The sequence below is a fragment of the Tachypleus tridentatus genome, chromosome 7, assembly GCF_004210375.1.
Source record: "Tachypleus tridentatus isolate NWPU-2018 chromosome 7, ASM421037v1, whole genome shotgun sequence".
NCBI lineage: Eukaryota > Metazoa > Arthropoda > Merostomata > Xiphosura > Limulidae > Tachypleus > Tachypleus tridentatus.
Genome location: NC_134831.1, coordinates 145,827,963 through 145,842,106, shown reverse-complemented (window position 1 = coordinate 145,842,106; position 14,144 = coordinate 145,827,963). Strand labels below are relative to the sequence as shown.

The 14,144-nt window shown below is 31.4% G+C and overlaps 1 protein-coding gene across 2 annotated transcripts in view; it reads left to right on the top strand.

The window, feature by feature from the left end:
* Window positions 1-2,860: 2,860 nt before the first annotated feature.
* Window positions 2,861-14,144, top strand: part of LOC143256835 (regulation of nuclear pre-mRNA domain-containing protein 1B) — a 38,144-nt gene continuing 26,860 nt past the window's right edge. For both annotated transcript variants that reach the window (XM_076514578.1, XM_076514577.1), the window contains exons 1-2: window positions 2,861-3,071; window positions 9,451-9,580. In XM_076514578.1, the coding sequence (XP_076370693.1) occupies window positions 2,921-3,071; window positions 9,451-9,580 (281 nt within the window). In that variant the 5' untranslated portion in view covers window positions 2,861-2,920. The remainder of the gene's footprint in view (window positions 3,072-9,450; window positions 9,581-14,144) is intronic.

The following is a 14,144-nucleotide window of genomic DNA, read 5'->3' as shown; positions in this document are numbered from 1 at the left end:
TCTAAAATTATCCGTTTGTACACAACTCTCGAGAAGATGTGTATTATTAGCATTAATAACAGAAATGGTCAATGTTGCAGTCCAAAATTTCAGAAAACTAGTGGTCGTGTAATAGTACGTAACATTTTAATTAACCATATATATGACTATTGAGTAGAAATATTACTGATGACCTCACTTTAATACACTGCTCGAAAACTTCTACAAAGAAAATTATTTGTTTGTTTGTTTTTATTTCGTGCATAATTACACGAGGGTTATCTGTGCTACCCGTCTCTAAATTTATATTTGTATGTACTAGCCTTACTATTCTCATTGTTAAGTATAAAAAAGAGGATGCACTAGCATTATCGTGTCTCTTTACAATCTTAAACATCTCAATCAGATCCCCTATAACTTTTTTTAAAAAAAATTCTCCTAGTATGACGAATCTTCCATCCAAGGCACCATTCTAGTTACTCTTTCCAACAATTCAATGTATTTTCTAAGGTGAGGATTGTTGGTTTGTTTGTTTTGAATTTTCCCAAAGCTACACGAGGGCTATCTGCGCTAGCCGTCCCTAATTTTTCAATCTAAGACTAGAGGAAAGGCAGCTAGTCATCACCACCCATCATTAACTCTTGGGTTACTCTTTTACCAACGAATAATGTTTGGTGTGGATTCGAACCCGCGACCCTTCGATTACGAGTTGAGTTCCTTAATCACCTGGCCAAGCCGGACCTCTCAGGTAAAGAGCACAAAATTGAACACAATTTCCAAATAAAGCTTAACCAGTGACCTGAAAATGATATTAAAACATCTTAAGACCTATATTTAATATTTCTGTAGATACAAAATAAAATCCTGTTTGTCCTACCACTAATTACAGCATACTGCTTGGAAGGCATAACAGACTGATCTACTATTACACTGAGATTCTCTTTTTTCAGAACACTATTAAGGTTATTCCAATCCAAATTATACTTACAATTCAAATTATGGTAACCCACATCCATTATCTTACATTTATTATAATTGCAACCCATTTGCCTAACTCACTAAGCAATCGAAATTCTTAAAATCATTGGCAAATGTAACTAATTAATTTCTCATTCCTCCACTTGTGTCGTTGATGTAAATCAAAAAGAGCAAAGGTCCTAATTGAGCGATGGGGTGCTCCACATGTAATATTAATTCAGTTTGACTGAACTCAATTTGTCATAACTCAATGATTTCTTCCATCCAGCAGCTCTTATATCCAAATTGCTAAATTATCCTGTACACCTATAAAGAACATTTCTTACAAGCCTTTCATGTGATACATTGTCAAAAGCTTTCAGAAAATCCAGATACACCAAATCTACACAAACAGTACGTAATATTTTCAAAAAATGTCAAAAGATTTTTAAAACAAGAATTTTCCTTAGTAAAACCATGTTAACTATCCAATAAGATTTTAAACTTTATTAAATGACTTTAAAAGCATCTTTTATCAGACTTTCAATGACGTTTCACACAAGCGATGGAAGATTAAGATGGTTTTTGAATTGCTGGAACAATTTTTATAATTTATATTGAAAAGAGAAGTTACATTAGTTAACTATCAATCTTCTGGAACTTACCCACTATTTAAAGAATTACAAAAAATAGTAACAAGAGGCTCACTTATTCAATCCTTAACCTTCTTCAAAATCTTTGGCGAAATATTATCTGACCCAAGAGCCTTAACGTTCTCTTAACTTCCCTTTTTTTTTTTTTAGTAGCGCAAAATTAATGCAGTTCGATTTTGTTTCTATGTATCAACTGTTCGAGATATGGAATGCTGCTTAAATATTAATTAGTAAAAACTGAAGAAAATGCAAAATCTAATAAACTCGAGCATTTTATGATCACCAGAAACCTTCCTTTATATTACTCAAGAGTCTTAACACTTTGTTTACCCTTAATGTATTTAGATAAATCCTTACTGTTGTTTTAGTTTTTGCATTTTCAGCAAATCATTTCTCATACAACCTTTTTGATATCCTAATTTTCTGTTTCACAAATATAATATTCTAAATATTCTGTTATACCAATCAATTTAGGTCCGGCATAGCCAGGTGTGTTAAGGATTTGGAGTCGTAATCCGAGATTTGCAAGTTCGAACCCCCGTCGCACCAAGCATGCTTGTACTTTCAGCCATGGGGGCGTTATAATGTGACGGTCAATCCCATTATTCGTTGGTAAAAGAGTGGCCCAAGAATTGGCGGTGGGTGGTAATGATTAGCTGCCTTCCTTCTAGTCTTTCACTGCTGAATTTAGGCACGGCTAGCGCAGATAGCCCTTGAGGAGTAGCGTTGTATGAAATTAGAAAAAAAAAAACAATCAATTTAACTTTCTTACATTTATGATGGTTTTCTTTAACTTTGTCTCTTATACTTTTTGTGAGCCAATCTGTTTTGTTTTTATTTGAAGCAACTCTTTTCTTTCTACAAGGAATATGTTTATATTGAATATTTAAAAGAAATTAATTCTGAATATCTTTCACATTTGATCAGTGTCTTCAAATAACTCAACTGCCCAGTTTACATGAGATAATTCTTGTTGCATCCATTCAAAATTTACTTTTTCAAGTTTGCAGCATAACATTGTACCTAACAGAGTAATGATTACTTGCACAAAGATGTTCCCGATTTCCACCCTCTTGATCATTTTTATATTTGAAGTTAACAGTAAAAGTAAATTATCATTGTTACAACTTATTTGATATGCTTCCTCTTAACTCTTCTTTTAAGAAGTGCGGACTTATAAAAAGTTGTTTTATTACTAATTTAATATTTTTTTTTGCAATTTTTTTATATTTTTTTTCTTTTTTTCATATTCCTACCTCCCTCTATATTTATTTGCATTAAAATTGGAAGAAGACTTGACCTTAAGCCTTAAAACCGTAAAATAGAGAAAAATGTCAGGGTTTACTGATGCGGCTTTTGAGAAAAAACTTGCTGAGTTGAATTGTTCTCAGCAGAGTATTCAAACGTTATCTCTGTGGTTAATTCATCATAGGAAGCACCATAAAACCATTGTTCAAGTTTGGTATCGTGAGCTTTTAAAAGGTATCACTTGAAGTTGCCCTTTTTAAGTTTCTACTTCAATTGTTATAATATTACTTCAGTAATTGTGGCGTGTTGAGTAACTCACGCTTAGTAACTTGGAAGTTTAATATTTGTTTTTAAATTTTAGTATTTGGTGTTAGTCGTACTACTAATATGATTAGTACTAATATCCTGTAATCACTCTGTATCCCTAGATATACCATATATTGAAAAAAATCGAATTAGTGATGTTGTGTGAGTTAGAAGTTAGAGAAGTTGCTAAGTTAGACGTAAGTTCATTACATTTAAATCTATTTAGTACATCACGTATGGTTATATGGAGTGCTTATTTGTGTTTTAAAACGTGATGTATTACACACGTGTAAGTGAAAACGTATTGAATTACCTTTTTACAGAAAAAATGTAAATTTTCATTATGTTTACACCTGATGCAATATCCCAAGTTTGTTACTTGCTTTTGGTGTCTACTATTAAGTGATATCTTGGGATCAGCTGTAACTAAATGTTTTTGAGGCTCAAAGTATGTAAGAGGTGTTCCAAAAAGTGTAATAAACAAACATGCAGAAACAGTTTTTATCATCGACAAATCTCTGATTGGGGTTAGTCAGATTTATCTACAAAATACCTTGTTCATACTCACTGGAAAAAAATATGAATACAACTTAGGGAATTTTTCAAATGCTGCAGTTTTTCCACAACTATCTTTTCTATCGAGCACTGACAAAGTCTACTGATCATGCATCTTTCATTTAGCTGAAGTCTTATCAGTAATTTTCTAGCCTCAATTTTGCTCGAGGTTAAATGAGCATCAATGTTTTCAAACCAAGGCTTTTTTTGTTAACTAAGTATGGGTGTGTGTGTGTGTGTGTGTGTGTGCGTGCGCTATGTTATACCACCATCTTCACTATCAGATAACCTGTTTATAATTAATTTTTTAAGATTCTGTAAAAAAAACTTCTGGATTAATTGGAGCTCCTTTTTGCAATCTTCGTTGTGAAATTAAACTTCCTGGCAGTGAATATTTTCAGTGTCTGCAACACCATTTTTATAATATGGTCCTGGAATCATTCATCTGTGTTTAAAAGTTGTACAAGAGCTTTTATCTTTTGATTTGCCTTGTACGAATCTATCATGCTCTTGTAAAAATCTAAACTCAACTTAAATAATTCTTGAAAAGTATCAAATATCAATTGTTGATGGAGTATGAATTCTGTCCTTCTAAATTTTTGCTGTAAGCCTTTATCAGCATATTTTATTCCTCATTTCTGTCTCTTGTTGAATCATGCTTCACTTCTTTGATGTATTACACTTTGGCTTTCACAGCTTTGCTATTGCTTCCTGTGTTCCACAGTTGACAGTTTTCAGCCACAACACACTTCTCTCATTATCGGTAGTTTATTTTTAAGCACTAAAATATAAACTACCAGATCAAATGTGTTCTTAAAACAGTTATAGACAAATTGTTTAAGATTATTCTAGGTTAGGAATAAAAAATTGCACAAATGCTTGCTTTATTATTAAAGCAAACTTAAGGACTTGGAAGGGTAGTTCAGGTCTTTTCAACTTGTTATTGGTGCATATGAACACACAATAACTCTTCACCATGTTTGCAGATTTGAAACAACAAAAGGTCAGCATAAACACAAATAATCCTTATAAAAAATGAGTTTAGACAATGGGCAGGTGTACAAAATGAACAAAATTTCCTCTTTGTTTTGTGTTTTGTTTGCCAATTCACCTTAATTGGTATGTGGACACTGCAATGTGTTAAGGCAAAGTTCCCAAATATTTGGTCTTAATCTAGATTTATTCTCATGCTCATATGCATAAGTGAAAACAAAATCTTGTATTTTGAAATCACATACCAAATTGTACTATTTTGCTTTATAGAATAAAGAATTTCCAAGGGGATGTCTTTACAGCCCCCTCTCCCCCCACAAAACATATGACAACGTTAATCACTTGCAACACATTACTGCACCCTAAAATTTTACTTTTCCAAAGTTTCATTCAAATAAATTACTAAATGTTTGTAGCTGTAGTTTAACTGTGGTGATAAAAACAAAAAGATCCTAATTCTTTTTATACATCTGAAGTTTTTAAACATAAGTTATAATATTGCATGTTTGAGACTGGTCTCACATTCATTACTGATGAAGTTTTAGTTTCTCCTATACTCTATAGGAAGGATATCAACATGCTAAAATGAATGAAGAATAGGTTACAAGTGGTATATTAAGGATGTAAGATGGTCAAAGAAATTTTGGTTTAGAAGAGTGGTCTAAGTTTATGGACTTGCTTTTTCTGGAGGCTGGAAAAGATAGGGTTGAATTGTCTATTCAAAATTGTAGGGAGTTTGCTTATACATAAGTAAATGTGTATGTATTATAGTCTTATTATTTTTATCCCAATTTTTTAATACATAATGATAAAGAAACACAGAATTTTCTATAAGGAGCTAGGGTGTTTGCAGCATCCTATAATTACATATACAACTCATGTTGTATATATGTTAACCATAGCAACTAATCTATGGCTTGTAGATTGTTTTAAATTTGAATAAGTATTTGAACTTTTTTGACATTTCAATATTAATATTTTTTAAAGATGCAGCAAAAAGTAGATTTTGACACATGAAGATTTGGAACCCATTATTAAACAAAGGTTCAAACCTTGGTAGTTCTTAGTTGTGCAATTTGCTGTTGATGTAACCATAACATTAGTTTATATTTGATTAAAAACTATTTTGAACATAATCTGTATGAATGATATACATGTACACATGTAATTTAAGATTATATATTATTTTCCTCCATATTTTTATATTTAAAGAACAAATGCACATTGTTTATATAAAAACATTTGATGCAATTTGAAATAATCATGTAGCTACTTACAATAAGCATGCATTAAAAGAGGACCCTGTTGCAACCATTTAAAGGATTTGTATCAAATGGTACAGAATCACACTTAACAGTTTGATAATAAAATAAACACAACTTTCATCTATACCAAAAATGTTACAAGAGGAATTATTATTATTAGTCCTATCTCTTAACAACATTGTTGATTAAATAAACACAATTTGTGTTGAGAAGTGTAAAATTACCCTAGTGCCCTTTTGTGAACATTATCATTGTTGGTTTATATTTTGTTTCATACTTATCCTGTAGTAAATTTTTTCTTTCATCCTGTGTACTAAGTATTCAGTATATTAAGGCAGTAAGCTGCTAAATATATTCTACTCCCACTTCCTTGTGCTCCACTAATGGTTCACTCCAGAGCGTGGAGAAACTGCTACATATAACATTTTGGTGGTAGTGTGTGTTTTAATACCATGTATTTTAAGTATTCATTATACAAGAAAAAATCAGATTTTTCACATGAGTTGAATTTAAGATGTGAATACTATTCAAGCATTATTAAATGATTTCTGTGATGAAAAGGAAAAAAAATTTGCCTTTAGTTCAATACTGCCTGACGAGCCTTCCAAAGTTTGGACCTTTCAACACAGGCTTTTTTTTCCTCACAAGAATTAGTACAGTTTTATTAGCTGTTTGCACCATTTTCATAACTTTTATGCACTAAAGAAAGCATGTTTTTGTTACTTGTTTAATTCTTTGATCACTGGTTATGGGTCCAAAGCCATGTCATCATGTTTGTTGACTTGCATTCAAAATTTTATTGAAATACAATATTATGGATTTATGTCAATAAGTTTGGAATCAAATTGCAAATTATAATTACATATGAGTCAAGTTTTTTAATTTAAAAGTGATTATTAAAAGAACATGCCTAAACATAGATTTTAATGAGTCAAGTGGTATTTTGAATGCATTACTGGTTCACATTAGGAGTTTTTGATGTTAGAATGCTAAGTCTATTGTTTCGTACAAACTAAGGACTCAAATTACCAATATTAACAAGCTAGAATATAAAATATGAACCTCGTATTTTTTTGTTTTGCTGAGATCGGGCTTATGTACTGAATCAAACACACTGGCCCTGTTCACCCCTTATATACACTTATTTCAATACATGATGTGAATTACCAATCAACAGCTTAGAATGTCCCCCTAGTGGTTTTTTCAGTCATTTTAATTTGTGAAAAGGCTATTACATTCTTTTGACCAAGATTTCAAGAAGATAGGTTGTGTCATTAGTATGTTTTTAAACCTAAATACATCTTGGTTACTAAGCTTAATAGATAATAATGGAATTCTATGCTATCAGTATAGTTATTTACAATTTTTGTTTATACTCCATGTGCAAAATTTTAAAAGGCTTGACAATCTGTGTCTAGCAGCAACTGAGTTCAATGGAAACCAGATTCAAAGAACATAAAAAGTCACCTTCACACGTTTTCGAACACTGCAAGTCAAATAAACACAACATAACCATAGAAAACACTCAAATACCAAATAAAGAAACAAACGCAAAATTAAAGAAGCCTTACTTATACAACAACTTAAACCCAAAATAAACCAATATAAAGGAACGCCTTTATACCTATATTATAATAAAATAAATAAAATTATATTCAAACATCTAATACCGCCCTCTACATTTCGACACACAGTTACACAACCCCTTTCAAACATGTGGTCAGCTTCCAGTCAGTTACCTCTTTCTTTGTGAACCTGACGATGACCGAAGAAGGTCGAAACGTTGTTCGCTCTTCTATGTAAAATATTTTCTCAACCCAAACGAGCCGTTTTTGCATATAAATTTCTCAACAAGTGGGTTTCTCGACATCACTGAGTTCAAAGGTCATAGCTAGAAGAGATAATTGTTTGTTTTACTTTATTTATTGTTCTATATTATACGGAAAATAAGTTTTTAATTTATTTCTAAATAGTAATAATCTATAAAAATGTATAATAATTGAAATGTAACTATATATTATAAAATACCAACCACTAAAACACAGCCAAATCAGGGAAGAATAAAGGCCAGCTTTATGTTATTGGATATGTAATATGAGTGCACATGCACTGAGTTAATGTTATGTAATATTAGCTTGACATGACTGGAAGATCAGTAAAATAAAAAGTAATAAATATGTAGCATTATGAGATTTAAGCTACTCAGAATAAACATTTGTATTTTGATATTATGTGTAGTCATTCTAGCATAAAAAAAGTATAACCTTTTTATTTCCTAATTTTTTTTATGATTATTACAAGGTTGTTCAAATGGCAGACTACATAGTTAAGATATAGAAAATAACATACAATATCATAGTGAAAACAAACATTTGAAATGTATATGCAAATAATATTTGAGATTTTTTGAGACAAAGTATACTTTTTTTAATTATGATATGAAATCACTGAGACTAGTATCAAAACAGTCTTGATATTTTCACAAACAAATCTTTAGTAAAAATATTTCATTAAACAACAGATTTTTTGTGTACAAAAAACAACTTTATTATTTATCAAAATCTACTAAATTTTGTGAGAATACACATGCTGTATCAAAACTTACAGGGCAAATACTTAACCTGTGCAGATGTGTAGACATACTCTTATATTCTACCAAGTCCAATGTGAAAGGGTTAATAAATTACACCTTAAATGTTAATGGAACCTGTGAACAGTCCTGAATTCATGGTGTAACTTGACAGATTTTCCTCATTTAATTTGCTGTAATTTAAGTATTAACAATTAAAATTAAGTTTGGAATATAAAATTTATTTCAAATACCACTTTTTCATTTTGTATGTTTTATAACTAATAGTGCTATATAAACCTATTTTTGCAATTTGAAAACAAATCCATGTTAAATTATTTCCTACCTCAACCAAATATCCTTTTTCAGGAATATTTTCATAAGAGTGATCCATAAAATAGGAACACCGTAGTAGAAATCATAATGTTAATTGGTTTAACCTCTGTATATCATTTATTTTTGTATATGTTTGTCATGTGTTATTCCTAAAAATTGTTTATATATATAAAGTAATGTCTTTCTTTCCCCACACAAGCTCATTATGTAACATATTACTTGTATTGGGATTAGAATATAAAACAAGACCAACCTTGCACAGAATATTAGCAGATAATTTTGAAAGAACAGTCTCTCTTCTCAATGCATTAGCATGGTATAAGGCACCGTGTAAGATCACCCAAAGTAAAGATATATCTTATTTGTTTTGTAGAACAAAATTTTATATGAAATAATAAAAATAAGATAATGTGTGTGTCCTGACAACAAAGAATACTATTTTTTGTTCTAAAAATTCTCAGGCAGATAGCAACATTTAGTTCAATCTATGAACAAGACAACTACTGTTGTATGTATCTAAAAATTCAACATTATGTTTTTATTAAGAGATGCTTTTTTCCTGAGGTTTTTTTATTTGTTTTTTAAACAGCAAAACCAAGTCGAAAGCTTACCATGATGTACCTAGCTAATGATGTGATTCAAAACAGCAAGAAGAAGGGACCAGAATTTTCAAGGGAATTTTTGTGTGTTCTGTACAAAGCTTTTCATAATGTGACAGAGTGAGTAATTTATGTCTCCAGAACAATTTTGGCCTTAATGATTTCAGATTATCATATATTTCTCCATATCTCAGTAGCTAAATGTGAAATAAACTATGAATTCTTGAATATCTGCATTTTAACAATTACTTAGGTATACAACTTTTATGGGGAAAATAGAAGTTCTAAACACTGTTTTAAAAGAAATAGAAGATAAATTTAGTATATATATATATATATGGAATACTTTATAGACATCCAAATCATCTTTCTACTGACTAAATAACCCTCTTAAAATCTCAGACCATCTGTTCAGATTGTTGACCCTGATGAGACTATGTATGTATAACTTAATTATGTTGTTTATAGAAATGGGCTTTTTAAAAATTTGAAAACGACTAGGTGATAAAAAAACACCTAGTATAAATACACAATATTTTAACAAATTATTTTATTCTCAAGTAAAAGTAATCGTAGATAACTTTACAACAAATGAAGGAGAATATAAAAAGAAACCACAATCTGTTCTTGTTATCAGCAGATTAGATTGACCACTAAACAACACTGAATGACGACTTCTGAGCAAAGGCCTGAACTTTGCTGTCAACTAACAAGACAGTTCCATACCTAGAGTTAAAGACCAGTCTGAAAGATTTATCCAGATAATTGGTGATACACAACATGAAAGAACTAGAAGGTACTTTCACATCACACAGCACACAACAACAAGAAATTCCAAATGCAGACCAACAAACTTTTGTAATAGTTGAGAACTTCAAGAAACCAGATTTTGTTATAATTACCTCTTTTAAGGAATTCTCTAACAAAATCAGTAATGTAGTTACCCAAACCTGTGAACTGAAGACCAATCTTAGAAGTAATGCGATAAAATACATCTGCAATCTGTATAAAGATATCAGCATTAAAATTCTAAAAGCTGACAAAGGCAATCATGAAAAACACAGTATACATTGACAAAATGAACATCCTTTTGGTCAATAAGAAATTTTAACCTTTCCCAAACAACAAAACAAACGCACAAAAAAACAACTGAACAAAACTGTTACAAATGAAGAAAGATGACTTGATTGCTGAACAGCTTTATTTTTATCTGAGGAAAACTAACTTGTGCACACTGCAACTCTATGGCATTCTCAAACCACACAACAAGACTGCCCCATATGACATGTACTATTGTCTTATGACTCATTTAACTATATCCTTTGAAAGTACATAGCATATGACCACACGCCTTGCCTAACTTCTGCAGGTTCCTTTTTTAAAGATGTCTTTAACTTTAGAAATGCATTAAACCAACTAAAGCCTTAAAGGCAAGTTTTGACATTGTCACTTTTCATTGAAGTTCTCATCAAAGAAGCTTTTAATATTGCACTTGACCCAAATCCTGTTAATTCATATCTGCAATAAACTTTTTGTTTCCATCTTAGATTTTGCTGCAACAAAAACTAACTTCATTTTTAACATCAAAAGCTTTTTTCTGACAGATGGTTTAAGTATGAGCAACTCTGTTTCACCTGTTCTTACCAATATATTTGTGACTTAGATTGAAACACAAGTCATACAATTCACACTTTATATTCCTATGCTGGTGCAAATATCTTGTCACCACATTTATACAAAAAGTGGTAATTTTAAACACAGAATCACACATCAATAATGCAGAATAAATGAAGCTGTCTCAATATTACGAAATAGCCCTATCCTAAACCAATACTTGCAAAACCAGGATACTTATACTAGGCTTTTTTACCTCTTTATTATTTGTTATATACTGTGTGTGTGCATGTCTAACACACACATACACATTCATTGATCTCTGTAAAGTAGTTGTATGATACATGAGGATGGCATAATCTTGTCAAAACATCCAACATGTATAATAAAGTTTTTTCATCATTCAATAAAACTGTCTCCAAAAACTGTCTTGTTTTCTAAAAAGTGACTTCCTTATCATCAAATTTGAGCATATTTTTTTATTATAGAAGACTAGTTTTGAAGAAATTTACTGTTACATAAAACCAAAATGGGAAAATAATTTAAAAATTATTTGATTGTATTTCACAAAAGGGAATATTTCTACAAATTTTTCCATTTCAATTTGAACCATTCTTGAACTTTCCAATTTATTTAAATATATGTATATTAATGCATCTGGTATACTTTTTGGTCATCTACATTATGAAAAAAACTTCTGTATGAAATAGTTCGAAACTTCAAAATTACTTTTTACAGATTACGTAGATTGCAAAGTAAAATAATTTTGTGTAATATTGGATTAAGGCGTTCGACTCGTAATCTGAGGGTCTCAGGTTTGAATCCTCATTGCACCAAACATATTTGCCCTTTCAGGCATGGGGGCATTATAATGTTACAGTCAATCCCACTATTCATTGGTAAAAGAGTAGTCCAATAGTTGGTGGTGGGTAGTGATGACTAGCTGCCTTCCTTTTAGTCTTACACTGCAAAATTAGGGATGGCTAGTGCAGATAACCCTCATATAGCTTTATGTGAAATTAAAAAACAATAACAACAAATATTGAATGAATATGCAAGTGTGAAATTTTTTCAGTATGATGTTTAGGGGGTAAAATGCTTAATCATGTTATATATATATATATATATATGAATTGACTGTTATGTCTTTCAACATATTTGTTGAAACTTTTTCTAAGGTTTTTTATTTTATAAGACTTTAATTTTATAATTTTTTAATTTAAAAAAATAATACATTTACTTTTACTATGTTTAAGCTGACTTTTTGAAAGTTTAGATCAGAAAATTTGATTTGATACATGAAATAAGTTTTTCAACACATTGTGTATTCATTCATATATATTTCCATATTTTTTCACATTTAATTTTGGCAGTTTTCTTTGCCCTTTCAAGAAATTATTTAGGTTGACATTGCTTAATTTGGGGGGGAAAGAGGCTTAACAGTAGCTTTCCTGATGAAATGACACTTGATTTGGTCAAGGGCAAAATGATGCGAGTCACCTTACACCATCTTCTTTCCCAAAGAACTCATCCCAGGTTTTTTTTTCCTTGACCTTGTTCTTTATTCCTGTTCTTCATCTGGATTAATCTGCTAGTTTCAGCCCTTCTTTTATCTTGTCTTCCCTCTGCCTGACATCTGGCTTATTGCTCTTCTCATCAGTAACTGTCATTTTATATTTTAACATTTTGGATACACATTTTTTCTCCTGTTGTTGGTCTAATTTTCTGCTAATAGTTGATTTTAATTGTTTTACCTTGATCTCTTTTTCTTGCTTCTCTTCCCATTTGCTTTTTTTATCTCCTTCAGGTCCTGCTTTTGGTCTTTTTCACCCAGTCAGCCTCCTAGAGGTGGATTCCTGTGTATGGTGAGGGACCTCCCATAGAAGATTTTATATTTGCAGTTTGCCTCCTTGGGAATCTAAACATTCATCCATGTGTGGCAACCTGTGATAAGGAAAGGATCCTGGTAGTTGAGGGGTGCAACTCCACAAACTACTCTGGCCTTGAATTTTTCTAGACAGACAGCCTTTAGTTGGACTCCCAGGGTCAGTTGACTGGTTCAGTTTGGCTAGGGTCAGCAGAGTACTAGTGTTGGATGTTTTCAACAGGTATTGTGGACATTGTGTCTGATGATGGTGTTCGGGTACAGTGCTCACAAAACCCTGATGTTGCTGCAGTGTCCTTGTTTGGCATTGTAGTGCATCCCCTCATGATGCTCAATGGTAGGTTGGGTCAGTGGGCACTAAAATGTATTGTCTTTATCATAGATACCCCCATTTATGAAAAAATAAATACAAATGAAAAAATTGAGAAAAAATTTTTAGAAAAATGGCCTTACATTGACGACTGTTGCACAGTCCAATTCTGTACCTTGATTTCTAATTATGCATTCTTTGTCAGAGAAATACTTAGGGCAGATGTGCCCCATTTTTATTCAGAAGGTACTAGAGGGACTTGCTGGTTCTCCTAAGTCAGTTAAAAAGCTTCATTTTGGGACATGAAGGAAATCTCCACTCCTACACACAGTGAACTCTTCTTGCATTCAAAGGCTATTGAAGATGTACCTATTGAGTTACTCTCCATGTTACTTTGAATTCATCATGAGGAGTTATTGTTAAGAGGGGTTTGAAAAACATCCCTGAGTCAGAGATCTTTCTTGGTTTCTCCTCCCAAGGAGTTTTTGCAGTGAGGCATATCTCCACTCACAAAGTTGGAATTATGATGCCAACCAATGTCCTGATCCTGACTCTTGCATCTCCACGTCCATCTGCCACCATCAAAGCAGGTTATCTTAATTGAAAGGTATGGCCATATATTCCAAATCCTCTCAGATGTTTCCAATATCAGCAGTTTGGTCACTCAAAGACATCATGTCTTTTGTTAATCTTATTGATAAACAAACAATAGTGTGCCATTTTAACAAAAACCTTTATAAGGAGTGTAAATGTTATTTGGAAAAGTATGAGTTTAAACTTACAAATATATTTGTAATAATTTAATTGTTAATATATATGTGTTCTCTCTTTGTGTATTGTTTGAGTTGTATCATGGTATCCTTACAAACAACAAA